The 14,100-nt window shown below is 40.4% G+C and overlaps 1 protein-coding gene across 1 annotated transcript in view; it reads left to right on the top strand.

Moving 5' to 3' along the window:
• The window catches only part of actn2 (actinin alpha 2), a 72,499-nt gene that overhangs the window by 50,342 nt on the left and 8,057 nt on the right, over positions 1–14,100 (top strand). Inside the window, exons 13-17 of the mRNA XM_062975252.1 lie at positions 585–693; positions 2,016–2,156; positions 5,277–5,459; positions 6,891–7,025; positions 9,216–9,395. Of these exons, the coding sequence (XP_062831322.1) occupies positions 585–693; positions 2,016–2,156; positions 5,277–5,459; positions 6,891–7,025; positions 9,216–9,395 (748 nt within the window). The remainder of the gene's footprint in view (positions 1–584; positions 694–2,015; positions 2,157–5,276; positions 5,460–6,890; positions 7,026–9,215; positions 9,396–14,100) is intronic.

The raw sequence follows: 14,100 nt of genomic DNA, 5'->3' as shown, positions 1-14,100 counted from the left end.
TGGCAGTCATCCCACCAGGTTTCAGTGATGCCTATGACATCATAAGTATGGTGTTGTGCTAAAAGTTGGAGTTCATCTTGGTTATTCCCCATGCTCTGTGCATTAGTGTAAAGACATGTAGGCCTCTGTGACCTCCCCCCACGCTGTTTATTTGGGGTTATTGTACTCTCGGTACCTGGTCTTTGCTGCGTTTGTGCCTTTTTGGCGGTTCCCCGTGGTCATGGGTAAAATACTGTTTGCAAGGCTGTTGTTCTCCTACCCCAGTGAATCTAGTTTAAAGTGCTGCTGATAAGGTTTGTGAGTCTGTGCGTAAAAAGGTGTTTTCCTACTTGTGTGAGATGCACCCCATCACTTGCCAGTAGGCTATCCTCCTGGAAGAGTAGGCCATGGTCGAGGAAGCCAAAATGCTCCCCTTGACACCATTTTCTGAGCCAGTTATTCACCTGTACTATTTTTCTAGCCCTTGTAGAGCCGTGTCCTGGTAAATATTTTCTAGATTAATGACTGTACAAAAGGCGTCTTATGTGTTTATACTCTTATATGACAGTCAATTGACTGTTTACACTGTGACCCTGTTCTTGTAGTGAACTGGATTATCATGATGCCGCAAGCGTCAACGACAGATGTCAGAAGATATGTGATCAATGGGACAGGTTGGGGACGCTCACACAGAAACGGAGAGAGGCACTGGAGGTAAAACAGATGTCAAAAAGCAGCTTAATATTTTAAAGATGTGATATATTTTTGGCAGATGAGTATAATTTATGATAGTGAGCATCTTCTGTACCCACTTCCCATGACATGACTGTTTTCTGCTTAGAAAAGACATGTCATTGCATTATTGCCAGATGCTATTGCAAAGCCCCAACGGGCTAATGTTGGAACAATGGGGATATTTTCCCATACGGTTCATAATTCAGAGCTAATCCAGTCAAGTATTACAGATCATTGTAAGGTTAGTCTTGTAGAAGCTATCATCCTTTCAGAGGTGTTGAAAAGCACTCAGTTATTAGAGGTGACAGAAGTTCTTCCAGTTGGATAGGCCAAATGATATGACGAGGAGAAAATAATATTTTTGAAACTAATGAATCAAAAAGTGAAAAGTGACTAAAATTTTCTCTGTTGAATTTGGGCAGCAAAGTTACTCATTACAAGTGATTTATGTTTACTTTATGTTTATTTTAAAACATAACAATCGGCTACATGCATGGGCAAAGCAATTCTATCTTTCAGTTATGTTGGCTGAAAAGGAAGCAACCCAGTCCTACCTCAGTGGAATGTGCTTGGCCTGAGGGGAAATTTACCTTTATTGGATTAGTTTGAATAGGCCCATATATAATGTATAAAATGGAAAATATATCTCCCATCCACTGTCCCTAGAAACAGGTTAATTGTCCATCAGAAGTTTTGCTGTTGAAGATTTCTAGATGCCTTGACATTGAATGAATGTATAGACTCTTTAAAATCATACATCTCCAGTACATACTCCTCCATCATAAGAACTGTGTCTCAGTGACGAAGATATCTGATGCTGCCCACAAGCACTAATTTAGAACATAACACACATAATAATAATAATAATAATAATAATAATAATAATAATAATAACAACTTTATTTTTATACCCCGCCCCATCTCCCCGAAGGGACTTGGGGCGGCTTACATGGGGCCTTGCCCGGTAAAACAATCAAATATCAAAACACAGCAATAAAACAGTTATCCAATAAAAACATCAATTACAGTAATTGTGATTTTACAGTAATTAAAATCAACATAAAACATACAACAAAACACATAATTCCCTGGGCAACGTGGCCTTCCTTGGAATAGGAACTCACAACCCAAGCAGGGAAGGAGGCACTCTTTTTCAAAGATGGGGAGCAGGGCAGGCACAAGGGTAGGCACTTAATCCAATGGCTGGCATCCTATCACTGAGGCATGCAATTGTCAGTCTAAAACACATGCTTGGAAAGAAAACCTTTCATTTATGCTGTTTCTGTGTCCCTTCTTAACAGAGGACAGAGAAACTCTTGGAAACAATTGATCAGCTTCACCTGGAGTTTGCAAAGAGAGCTGCTCCATTCAACAACTGGATGGAAGGTGCCATGGAAGATTTGCAAGATATGTTTATTGTTCATAGTATAGAAGAGATCCAGGTAAAAACAAAACAAAATGTTAATTTGCATTTTCTTTACAGTCCACAGTGTTTCAAGTATTTCTTATCCTAATGTCCTACAAACATTAAGGGGATAATATTTTGTGACTTATGTTTTCCCCCCGAAGGTCCAGAAAAACTTGGAGACATTTGGTCTGATGGATATATTTCTATGATATTAAGAAGGAGAGGTTTTTGAGTACCAGAACTGGGCCAGAGAAACATAAACTCAGATTCTGTGCATTTCATGTAACCCACAGTGTAACAATGGCAACTAAGCAGTGAGATCATCCCCAAATTTGTAAATGCAACACTTGTGGGATGAGGTATCCCTCAGATAATTTTAGTACATGAAACACCTTCTGATCTATCTACAATTTCACAATGGACTGTGACATTAGTAGTGATCTAATCAAAAGTTCAGTGTGTACTAGCCTGGCCTTTAACAGTTTGGAAAATTGCTCTATCTGTTGCAGGCGTCAGTCATGGACACATTTGAAAAACATGGGACATCAGGAAAGGGAGTACTGAATCTAAAGGCATTTGTGGCATTAGAATGATTAACAAGCAGTGTCTAGATGACTATTGGGGGATGGAGACTTGCATTAGAAACTGAAAGTTTTGCCATAATGAGGAGATCAAAAAGAAGTGCAGAGATGTAAAAAAATATTTTGAGTTCCATAATGCTAATAACACAAGAACAACAATGACAAATTAAACGTACTAAGAAGATGAAGCTGGTAAGAGCTGTGCTTAGTCTGTTGGGTGACAAGAATTAAAGAGATATGAAAGAAAGATGAGCAGATTGCAAGAAAAATAAATGATTTTAATTCCAGAAGATAGAGGGCAAATATCCATGACTGAAGTGATATTTCCAGGAAAGAGTCTGAACTAGTAAAGAAAATGTTTGTGATGAGAGATTGTTTTAGACCTTGTTGATGAAATGATTTTTTATTTACTTAGTACTGTATTTATACCCCGCTTTTCTCACCCCAAAGGGGACTCAGAGCAGCATTGCAAAAGGCATGATTCCATGATGTATATACATACATACAATAAAGCAAAACACTATACATTAAAACCAAAAACTTAAAAACAAATCAGTCTTACAACAATTATTAAAACCACGCAATTCAAAGGCATAATCTGGAGTCATTCCAGTTGTAAATTGCACTATTCCATATTGACTTATTGCACTGAAAAGTTATTGTCCAAAGGCTAGGCCCCACGTCCACGTTTTTAGTTTCTTTCTAAAGAAAAAGAGAGAGGGAGCTGACCTAATTTCGCTTGAGAGGGAGTTCCACAGCCGAGGGGTCACCCATGAGTAGGCCCTGTCTCTCGTCCCCACCAGATGCACCTGCGCAGGAGGTGGAATCAAGAGCAAGGCCTTCCCAGAAGGTCTTAGTCTTCGAGATGGTTCATAGAGGGAGATACGTTCAGACAGGTAAAATGGGCTGGAACCATTTAGGGCTTTATAGGCTAAAGCCAGCACTTTGAATTGTGCTCAATAGCAGACTAGCAGCCAGTGGAGCTGGCGTAGCAGGGGGGATGTGTGCTCCCTATACACCGCTTCAGTAAGGAATCTGGCTGCCGCCCGTTGGACCACTTGAAGTTTTCAAGGCAACCCCATGTAGAGCGTGTTGCAGCAGTCTATTCGGGATGTAACAAAACATCAGGGCTAGATAATATTCACTCCATATAATATTAACTCCCTACATAAGAAACTTTAATGTGAAATTGCTTGTCTCCTAATAACCTTATGTGGCATGTCCTAGAACAAAGTTTCTCAACCTGTGGGCCCTCAGGTGTTTTGGCCTACAACTCCCAGAAATCCCAGCCAGTTTACCAGCTGTTATGTTCTCTGGGAGTTGAAGGCCAAAACATCTGAGGACCTAGAGATTGAGAACCACTGTTCTAGAGGGTGACCATTGTATCATTAGACTGAAAGTGGCCATTCTTAAAAGAAGGGACTCGAGGAAAAGTTGTATAGGAAATCATAGGGCAATTAAATGAATGTATGTTCTGGATGAATTGGTGGAACTTTTTATAATTTGAAAAATACTTAAAGTCAGCAAGCAGAAACCAGGAAGGTATGCTCAGTTTTCATAATGGAGGCATGTGAGAAGCAGAATACCATGGGAATCTGAATTGGAATTGGTGCTTTTAAACTTCAGTTGCAAAAAAGTTGGCATAAAGGTCAATTGCAAGTGATGTATCCTGTGGCAATAAAAATGTATTCCAGTTAAAATGATGTGAACTGAGCTGCTCTGACTACCAAGAAAAGGATCTCAGATATCAAAATGAAAATGTTGGCTCAGTATGTAGCTGCTGTTAAAAAAAGGAGTGGGGGTGAGGCAAATTCTATAGTGAGGATACTTATCAAAAGAATTTAAAAAAAAAACCTACCAATGTCATAATGTTCTTGTCTGTTATGAACTCTTGGGATACTGTGTAAAGTTACACTCCAAAGGATATGGGACTGGGAAACCGGCAGGAAGGGGCAACCAAAATAAGTAGGAGCTGGAACAACTCCCTGAAAAAGATAGATTACCATGTTTGAAGTTGTTTGAGAAATAAAAAGTTAACATGGAGAAATGTGATACCAGTGAATATGCATGGCATGATGAAAGTGGAGAAGGTGATGTGCCCCCACCTTAATAATGCTAAAGTCTGGGCTCATCTGCTAAAACTGAATGATGGGAAATTGAACATAGATAAAAGGGGAAAAATCTTCTTCACAGACTACATAGTTAAATTGTGGAATTTGCTATGAGAAATAATACTGGCGACTAAGTTGGACAGCTTTAAAAGATGATTAAACAAACTAATGGAGGATTAAAGTGATACGGTAGTGTATTTCCTCCTATATTAAGAAGCATTATATCTTTGAATACCAGTTGTTTGTCTTCCATAAATAACATGTAATTAGCTGCTCAGCCCTGGACCTCTTTTTGTCAAGAAATGGGAATGTCAGTGACAGAGTTTAATTACCTATACAGCCTTCTGTATCATATTTATACACACACGCACACACACACTGGGACAGAAGGCAGAAAATGCCACTCTAGCTGTTGAAACAATGGTTAATATGATGTCTTTACCTGCTTTTCTTCTGTTTCAGAGTTTAATCACTGCCCATGAGCAGTTTAAGGCGACTTTACCTGAGGCAGATGGTGAAAGGCAAGCTATCTTTTCAATCAACAATGAAGTGGAGAAAGTAATTCAGAGTTACAGCCTCAGAATAAGTGCCAGCAATCCTTACAGCACAATTACTCTGGATGAAATTCGTACCAAATGGGATAAGGTACTGTAAGCAGAAATATATGTTTTATGGTTAATGGCAGCATAGTTATCTGAGCATTTAAAAATATTAATCTTACTTTCAGAGTTTTACTCTGTAAACTCCAGTTCAACTTAAAGTAGTAGTATATCTCCTCTTTTACATGTGTTTAAGATGTACATAACTATTATATTGCCTTATGGTTTGTTGACTGTAATAAAGGCACATTGACTGACAAAAAAAAATCTTCAAAGCTCAAGAAAGGTAGGTAACTAGACTACAACTCTCAAAATCCCCTAACTAGCATGTCCCCATGAACATGTCCCCATTTTGAGAGGAAACTAGAAGAAATCCAAGGTATCTGGGTTTGGTTGTAGGGTCCAGTCCACAAGGTCTTCATAGAATTGGCCTCTGCCCCCTCCCCTCCACAGTTATGGGGAGCCTTCTCCTTAGAGCAGTGGTTCTCCACCAGTGGTCCCCAAGAACTAAAATATGGTCCATGGCCTCACTGTTACTACACTGTTACAATGAAAATGACTGGTCTCACGAAACCCTCTTATAGTGTCAAGGCAACGGGGATGTTGGGAGGGGAGAGGCTGACTACTCACAAAAGGCACAACAACAAGTTTCCTGACTGCTGCTTCTCCTCCTCCTCCCTCCTCCTGAACTGAGCTATTCCATTTGGCTCCTGGAAGCGGGGCCACCTTGGTGTCTTTGTTTTTAGGCTTGTTCCTGGGATTATTTGGGAGCTGATTCAGAAAATTGCATCAGCTCTAGATTATTAAATATGGTTTTCTGTGGGAGAGCAGATGGTGACTACTGGATGGAATATGTTCTGTATCAGAAACTACAGCTGATGTGGTTTATCCAATGCAATTTTCTGAATCAGCACCCCAAATAACCAAACTGAATCTAAAGTTGACCAAAAAATTGATTCGTAATGCTTTTAGTACTAATGTTGGAGAGTGGTCTCTGGTCAAGTGGTCCCTGGTCAAAAAAAGGTTGGGAACCACTGCTTTAGATAGGGAGACTTAAATGATCTCCAAATGTATTAAAACCAGTTCTGAGGCTGGGACCCTCTTGCTCATTTTCTTGAATGAGACTCTGGACTGCTGCCCCAAAGTCTTACCCTGAAGGGACCATAGAACATGCCAGGCACTCCACTGCCAGGTAGAAATTGATTTGGTCGTATGAAGTAGTAAAAAGTTTATCTTCACTGAATAAAATTCTCTTTCCTTAGCAGTGATGTCAATTTGATGAGTCTCTTGTAGCCTATAGTTATTTTGTATGCCATACTACTTTTATCAATCAACCAAACAAACAACCTAACAAACAACCTGACTCCAGAGCTGGAGAACCTTTCTTTTAGAGACTGTAACACTCAGAACCCCCAGTAGTCTTAAAAATAACTTTTCATATGTTGCTTGATCACAGACTTTCTTTGCCTCTTTGCAGGTAAAACAACTTGTGCCAATAAGGGATCAATCACTGCAGGAGGAGCTGGCCCGCCAGCATGCCAATGAACGCCTGCGCCGCCAGTTTGCTGCTCAGGCCAATGTCATTGGGCCCTGGATTCAAAGTAAGATGGAGGTATGATGGGTTGCTTCCTATTCCATAAAACAACTTCTACTAGAATGAATATCCTTCATATGTCTATCACTTATCTTATTTAATGTTAGCAGATACAGAACAGAAAATTCAAACTGTATTTATCCACGGGGTATGGATTTACAATCTAAATTAGACAGACAAAGCAGGAATAAAGCAGGGATAAAAAATGGTATCAGGGATAAACAAATGAGTAATAAGGTAAAGACAGAGATTTTGCAGTTAGTAAATCTTGAAGGTAAGAAGCCTGAATTAATAGGATAGGTGTCCATCCCAAACATTAGGAGTAGCATGCTGAAGACTTGGAAAGGTAACTTTTGGGTAATGATATAGTCGTCCTGTCTGTGGGACAGTGGGAGGTGTGTCATACAAAAGTAACTTTTCCAGTCTCTGAACATGATGGATGGCAGCAAGACACATGGGAAAGAGACAAAGTAACTAGAACTTGTCTAAAATGGATAGAATAGTAAAGGGTATAATGAAAGATAGTACACAGAAACAGAAGCAGAAATGTGGACGTTGAATATACACAAATTTTGAGATTGTAATAGTTTACTTCCAACTCCAATGAAAGTGTTAGAAGTGGAAGCATGCAGTTGGAAGCAATTAGCTGATAATAGATATGGTGATGCCCACCAATCCGGCCAATTTTAAAAGGATTCAATAAATTCACAGACGATGCCAACAATGGCTACTTTTCAAGATAGCTATTATAGACAGGTATTTTTGTACTTTTGCATTGCTTTTGGCAACCTCTTTGCCAGTCTGGGAACAGAACGCTGGACTTCATAGGCCTTTGATATGATGTTGCAAGAATTTGTTTGCTTGTTTGTTCATGGAAATCCTTTCAGATTGGACTGACAAATAGATATCCATAATTTAGACTAGTTTTTACAATAAGTATATTGAATCAGTGGACCAGATAGCCCAAATATGTATGAATAATGAATCCTCATGCATATAGCTACCAGTCCAACAATCAGGATGGGTGAACAATGAAAGGAGCAAGAGAACAGTGAATTCAGTCCTTTTGTTAGTCACAGTGAAGTAGACCCAATGGATCAGTGGGAATTTAGTCAGCACTTACTTAAATTCTACTTATTCAGTGGTTCTGCTCCAGTTGGGATGAATAGCTCCATAGCACTAATTCTATGGCACCAGGTTCTTTTGGAAGGTATACATTAACCTTCTTAATGTTTGTAATTCTTATTATTTGAAACAGAGGTGGACAACTGCTAGGCAACACTGCCTCTTCATGGGATATCAGGGAGGCTCACACCCCAACACACCTGACTGTTTCTTTACTTTCTTATTCTCAAATAAATTGGCTCATAATAGTCTTCTCCTAAGAGCCATGGGAGGCACATTCACCTTGTTTTTGGTCCCACTGACCACTTTAGCCCCAAGAGAGGTTTTTTGGTTTTATATATATAGAGAGAGGGGGGGGGATCAATTAGAAGCCTTTTTCAGCTTCTGTTTTTTAAAAAGATATCTCCTGGACCTAAAATTGCAAAAAAAGTACAAAAGTAATGGAAAACATGCCCTGCATGCTTTCTAGATTAGATGTGTACAGTCATTTTGGATTAATATTTTTCTCCAGATGTCTTGGGAAGGATTGTCAGAAGGAGGCTACTATTCCTTTAATGGTTGTTTAGAGGGAATTTCAGCAGTTGTTGCTTGAGTAACAATGTAAAAAAACAACACCTGCCAAAATTCTCCTTTGTTTACAACCATTAAAGGTAAAGGAGCCCTCTCCAGTTTTTATTCTGGCATCCTGGTCTAGGGGAGAAGATGGTTGAAGAGCTCCTGGGGCTTCAAAGATGGCCTTGGTCTTCTGCATATGGCCTATGCTTGCATCCCCCTTCTTTAAAAGTTTATAAAACATGTGCATACCTTAGCACATCCCTCTTGTTCATATAAGGCAGTGGTTCTCAACCTGTGGGTTCCCAGGTGTTTACCAGCTGTTAGGATCTCTGGGAATTGAAGGCCAAAACATCTGGGGACCCACAGATTGAGAACCACTGATATTAGGGGAAGTTCCATTAATGTTGGTTCTCACTTTGGCATGCATGAAACATAAAGAAGTAGATTTTGTGAAACAAAATCTTTCTTTCTTTCTTTCTTTCTTTCTTTCTTTCTTTCTTTCTTTCTTTCTTTCTTTCTCTATGGCAGGAAATAGCTCGAACTTCTGTTGACATAACAGGCCCATTAGAGGACCAGATGACTCAATTAAAGCAGCATGAGCACAATATTGTCAATTATAAACACAACATTGACAAACTGGAAGGAGACCATCAACTGATACAAGAAGCACTGGTGTTTGATAACAAGCACACCAACTATACAATGGAGGTAGCTATGGAGTTTTTCTTACGTTCTGAAGTTCTAATACATTTAATGTATTCACTCTTCCTATAATAACATGTTATCTGAGATGATAGTAGGAAACATACTAAGTTTACTCTTTGTATTAACAAATAATGGTGCCTTTTTGAGAGCTCTAAAATTGTAACATAGATATAATTTACTAACAGTCAACAGTCGTATAATGCTTATGAATGGGGAACACTGTAAACTCAGAGACATTATAGGCAATGTTTAAGATTAAGATAGACGTGATGGGGCAGATTGTTGAGTTAAAATCAGAGTTTGAAAAAGTTACTTTCCTGGATGACAGTTCAAGAATCCCTCTACCTGGATGGGGGATTCTGGGAGTGACTGTCTGAAAAGGTAACTTTTCCAGACTCTGTATGGTTATACAGTAGTCCCTCCATATCCATGGGTTTGGCATCCACAGATTCAACCAACCATGGCTTGAAGATAATAAAAACAAAAAACAAAAATCCCAAAATCATATCATGATTTTTCTGGGTGTCAAGCACTACACTGCTATGAAGGCATTCTGTAACCTCCTACTATTTCACTTGTTTGGGTTGTTTGCCATAGTGTATTAGTGCCATGGTATATAATGGGAGTTGAGCATCCATAGATTTTGGTACTCAGGAGGAGGTGAGATGTCCTAGAATTAAACCTCAATAGAGGAGGTGTATTAGGAGAGCCTACTATATATGAAACACAGAGCAAGAGTGAGGGCCCTTCCACACTGCCATATAACCCAGAATATCAACAGATAATTCCCAATATCTGCTTTGAAGTGGATTAGCTGAGTTCTTACTGCCATATCAATCAGTTCAATGTGGATTTTATACAGTCGTGTAAAAGGGGTCTGAGACATAAAGTGTTTTTCCAGATTGATCTAAAGTATGTTCTTCACGTAGAGCTCTTTGGCTTTTCTAAGTTGTCACTTTTGCTCACATAATCCATTATTTTTGCAGATTATTCAGAGTATTTCTTGAATCTGCATTCGAGTTCCTCGAGGTTTTTTTTTTTAAGTGAGTCATATGGTTGAAAAGGCAAATTTTCTATGGTTTAAATATTTTATTTTTGCTATTGCATTTCATTTTATTTTTAGAGTTATAGATTCATAGTGAAAAAAAGCAGTTTCGGTAATGCCCCATAGCACTGTAACTAAAAAAAAAAGAAAAAGAGAAAAAGGAACACATTATTCTCAAAGGGTTTAGAATTAAAAAGAAGCCCAGCAGAGGGTGAGAATAAAATATTGCAGTTGGTGTTGATAATTGTCAAAAACCAGCCCAAAATAAAAGAGAACTGTACTGAGAATTGTAAAAACATATACTACAGCCTCTTAACACATTTGCTCCATAGTCTGTAGGAACCTAAAAATAACATGAAAGTCTAAAAAACAACAAAAAGAGGGATGTACAAAGAAATGGTGCACACACTTCTGGTTTTCCTTCCTGTAGCCTTCTCTCCAAAAACATTTATCCATAGGTAACACTTTCATCAGGCTCTGGAGAACCCTTCTGTAGGATGCTCCCCCTTTACTCCTGAATTACTCCCATCTTTCTCCTTTGCCTGTCTGCACTGCTCTGCCCCTTAACTTGCTTCCCATACTGGGCCCAGTCCATTCCACCTCCCAGAGAAGGAGGACAAGGTGGGCAGAGATTGCTGGCGCCTTTCTCACTGGCTAGAGAGGGCAGTAAGCAGCCATGAGCAAGCAAATAGTTCAAGATACTCCAGGGATTGCCACCGACCCCGTGGTGGGCATTAAAGGGAAGGAAACAATGCTGGCCTCTGATGGTAACCCCAGCTGCATCACTAGAGTTGGTGTCATCCAGTCTGGCAACTCATGGTATCATCCTCATGGACATCCACCCATACCAGGTATGGATAAACCCAGGCCCGGGGGCCCTCCTCTCTCTCACCATCCTATCCTTCTTTCCTCCCTTCTCCCTCCCTGATTTCCTTCCTTCCTTCCCTCCCTCTTTCTCCCTCCCTCCCTCCTTCATTCCCTACCGGCCTTTTGCCTTTCCTTTCCTCCCTCCTTCCCATTCTCTTTCTCCTTCCTTCCTTCCTTCCTTCCTTCCTTCCTTCCTTCCTTCCTTCCTTCCTTCCTTCCTTCCTTCCTTCCTTCCTTCCTTTTTGTTTTTCCTTTCTTCTCTCTTTCCCTCCCTCTCTTCCTTTTCTTTTTCCTTCCTCCTTCCCTCCTGGGTGACGTTTAGCTGAGAGAAGAGAAGGTAGAGAGAGAACATGAGAATCATGTTTCAAGATTTAAAAGGGTGAGGAGTGGGGAAACTCACTTTATGCTGTTGTGTGCAAAAAGATTCGACTGAAAAGATTAGGAAGAACTTCCTGAGAGTAAGAGCCGTTGGAGAGTGGCATAGGCTGCCTGGGAGTGTGGTGGAGTCACCTTTTCTGGAGGCTGTTCTGCAGAGGCTGTCTATCAGGAGTGCTTTAATTGTGTCTTCCTGCATGGCAGGGGATTAGACTGAATCTCCCTTGGGAGTCTCTTCCAGCTCTAGGATTCAATATCAGGAGTAGGCAATACAGGGGCTCAGGGATATACGAGTACTTTTTCTCTCCCATACACCATCTCATTCTGATCAAGACTAACCCCTTTTGGGATCCAATCTTTTCCCATATTTTCTTCACTTTCTGCCTCTGAAAGAGAAGAGGAAGGGGGAGGAAAGGGCAGGGAGGACTTGGGGGAACCCCCCTCTCCCGGCTCACCCACCCCACTCCGGCCCACCATGTGGCCCCTAAGTTTGCCCATGCCTGACCCATACTATATTTTGATGAACAGAAAATAAAGCAAAACAAAAACAAATCATCTGAAATGGTTCATAAAATTGTAGATAGTCACTTTAGTGTTACCCACTCTGATGGTGTCACTCAGTGTGGTCTGTACCCCATGGGGGCCTCTATTGATGCCAATAAATGCTCCTGCTTCCAGCTGAAAACACATTTTACTCCCCCTATTAAGAATAGATTCTCCTTCCCTTTCTGTGAGATCACAGCTATTGCCTGGTTTGAGTCAGGTATATATGCTGGTTAAAAGCTCACCCTCTCAATCACTGTGCTGTACCAATTCTAAAGGTGGTGTAGCTCTGTTATATTTTCTGCTGCAGAAGTGGGGCTCTTTTCCTCCCTTTAATGCCTTTTATTCTGCTGTAAAACATTTGGCCTATTAAACCAGCCTAATAAGAATAAGTTATTGGATGCCTTGACAGCTACTGATCTTAACTGTGATTGCGCAGGAAAAAACACAGTAGAGTAAATGACCCCTCTGCCCCTAAATTGGTGCTATTTTTTTAAAATGAGCAATGAATTCTTCCTTGCCTTTCAAGATAAGAAACCAGCCCAACAATTCATTGAGGGCTTGTGCCAGGAAAGAAGAATAATAAAAAAAGATTTATGAAATGGTATCGTGGAAGATGATATCTTCCCCAAAAAATATAAATGTAAAACTAAAAACACTATTTATCTCCTGCCACTAAAATGCATATGAAAAGAGCAGGCTTAGCTGCCTCCATATGTTACTCCAGCTTTTGTCAAAGCAGAGCTGAGTATCAGTTATTAAGAATGCCTGTCTCTCACTATAATTGGAGGACACTATCAATAATCACTCTCTGTCAAGCAAAGCGATTTATAATAGGGCATGGCAGAGGAGACAGTTTCTTTGATAAGCAAGACCTGAGTGTATCATTATTCACACTGAATGTATGGAGATGGCACTGTGAATAAATAGCTCTCCGATAAACTGTATGCCATAGGTTACTGTGGGACTGTAGAAGGTTTGAGAAGGTGCTGGTGCCTTTTAGGTTCTCCTCATAGTCAAGGAGGTGATGGAATGGGAGGTAGTGCTGCAACAAATACCAGCAGGGATGTGTTTGTAATGCCCCGCACACGGAAGAAAATCACTAGATGCCAGAAATGTTCTGTGGAAAGATGGTTGCAACTGCCTCACCCGACATTTTAGCATAAGCTTTTGTAGATTTAGGCCCCATATATGCTGTCATACATTGCACTTTCATAATGCAGTTTGACTGCATTATATGTCAGTGTGGAGCCCCGGTGGTGCTGTGGATTAAGCCACTGAGGTGCTGAACTTGCTTACCGAAAGGTCAGTGGTTAGAATTGGGGGAGATACCCCTGTTAGCCCCAGCTTCTGCCAACCTAGCAGTTCTAAAACATGCAAATGTGAGTAGATCAATAGGTACCGCTCTGGCGGAAGGTAACGGCGCTTCATGCAATCATGACCTTGGAGGTGTCTACGGACAGCGCCAGCTCTTCAGCTTAGAAATGGAGATGAGCACCGACCCCCAGAGTCGGACATGACTAGACTTGATGTCAGGGGAAAGCTTATACCTATGTCAGTGTAGACCTATATAATGCAGTTCAGTGCAGTTAAACTGGATTATGAAACTGCATTATATGGCAATAAAGATGGGGCCTCAGCTTATTTAGATCTAATATTGTGAAGCTGCAGTAAGTGTGAATGTCAGAGTAATCTCTTCTACTTGCCACACTCTGCTCATAGCTAAAATTAGGAGTCCAGCTTGGCCCACATGCACAGCTCCAAATTGCTGAAGCTCACTTTATACGCTCCATTGACCAGATTTGGATATTGTATTATTTCTGTAATGTTACCCACCTAGCCATACTGGTATCCAGCAGTTGCCCATCATAGCCCAGC

The sequence above is a fragment of the Anolis carolinensis genome, chromosome 1 (genome assembly GCF_035594765.1).
Source record: "Anolis carolinensis isolate JA03-04 chromosome 1, rAnoCar3.1.pri, whole genome shotgun sequence".
Classification (NCBI taxonomy): domain Eukaryota; kingdom Metazoa; phylum Chordata; class Lepidosauria; order Squamata; family Dactyloidae; genus Anolis; species Anolis carolinensis.
This window is presented reverse-complemented; position numbering and strand designations above follow the sequence as displayed.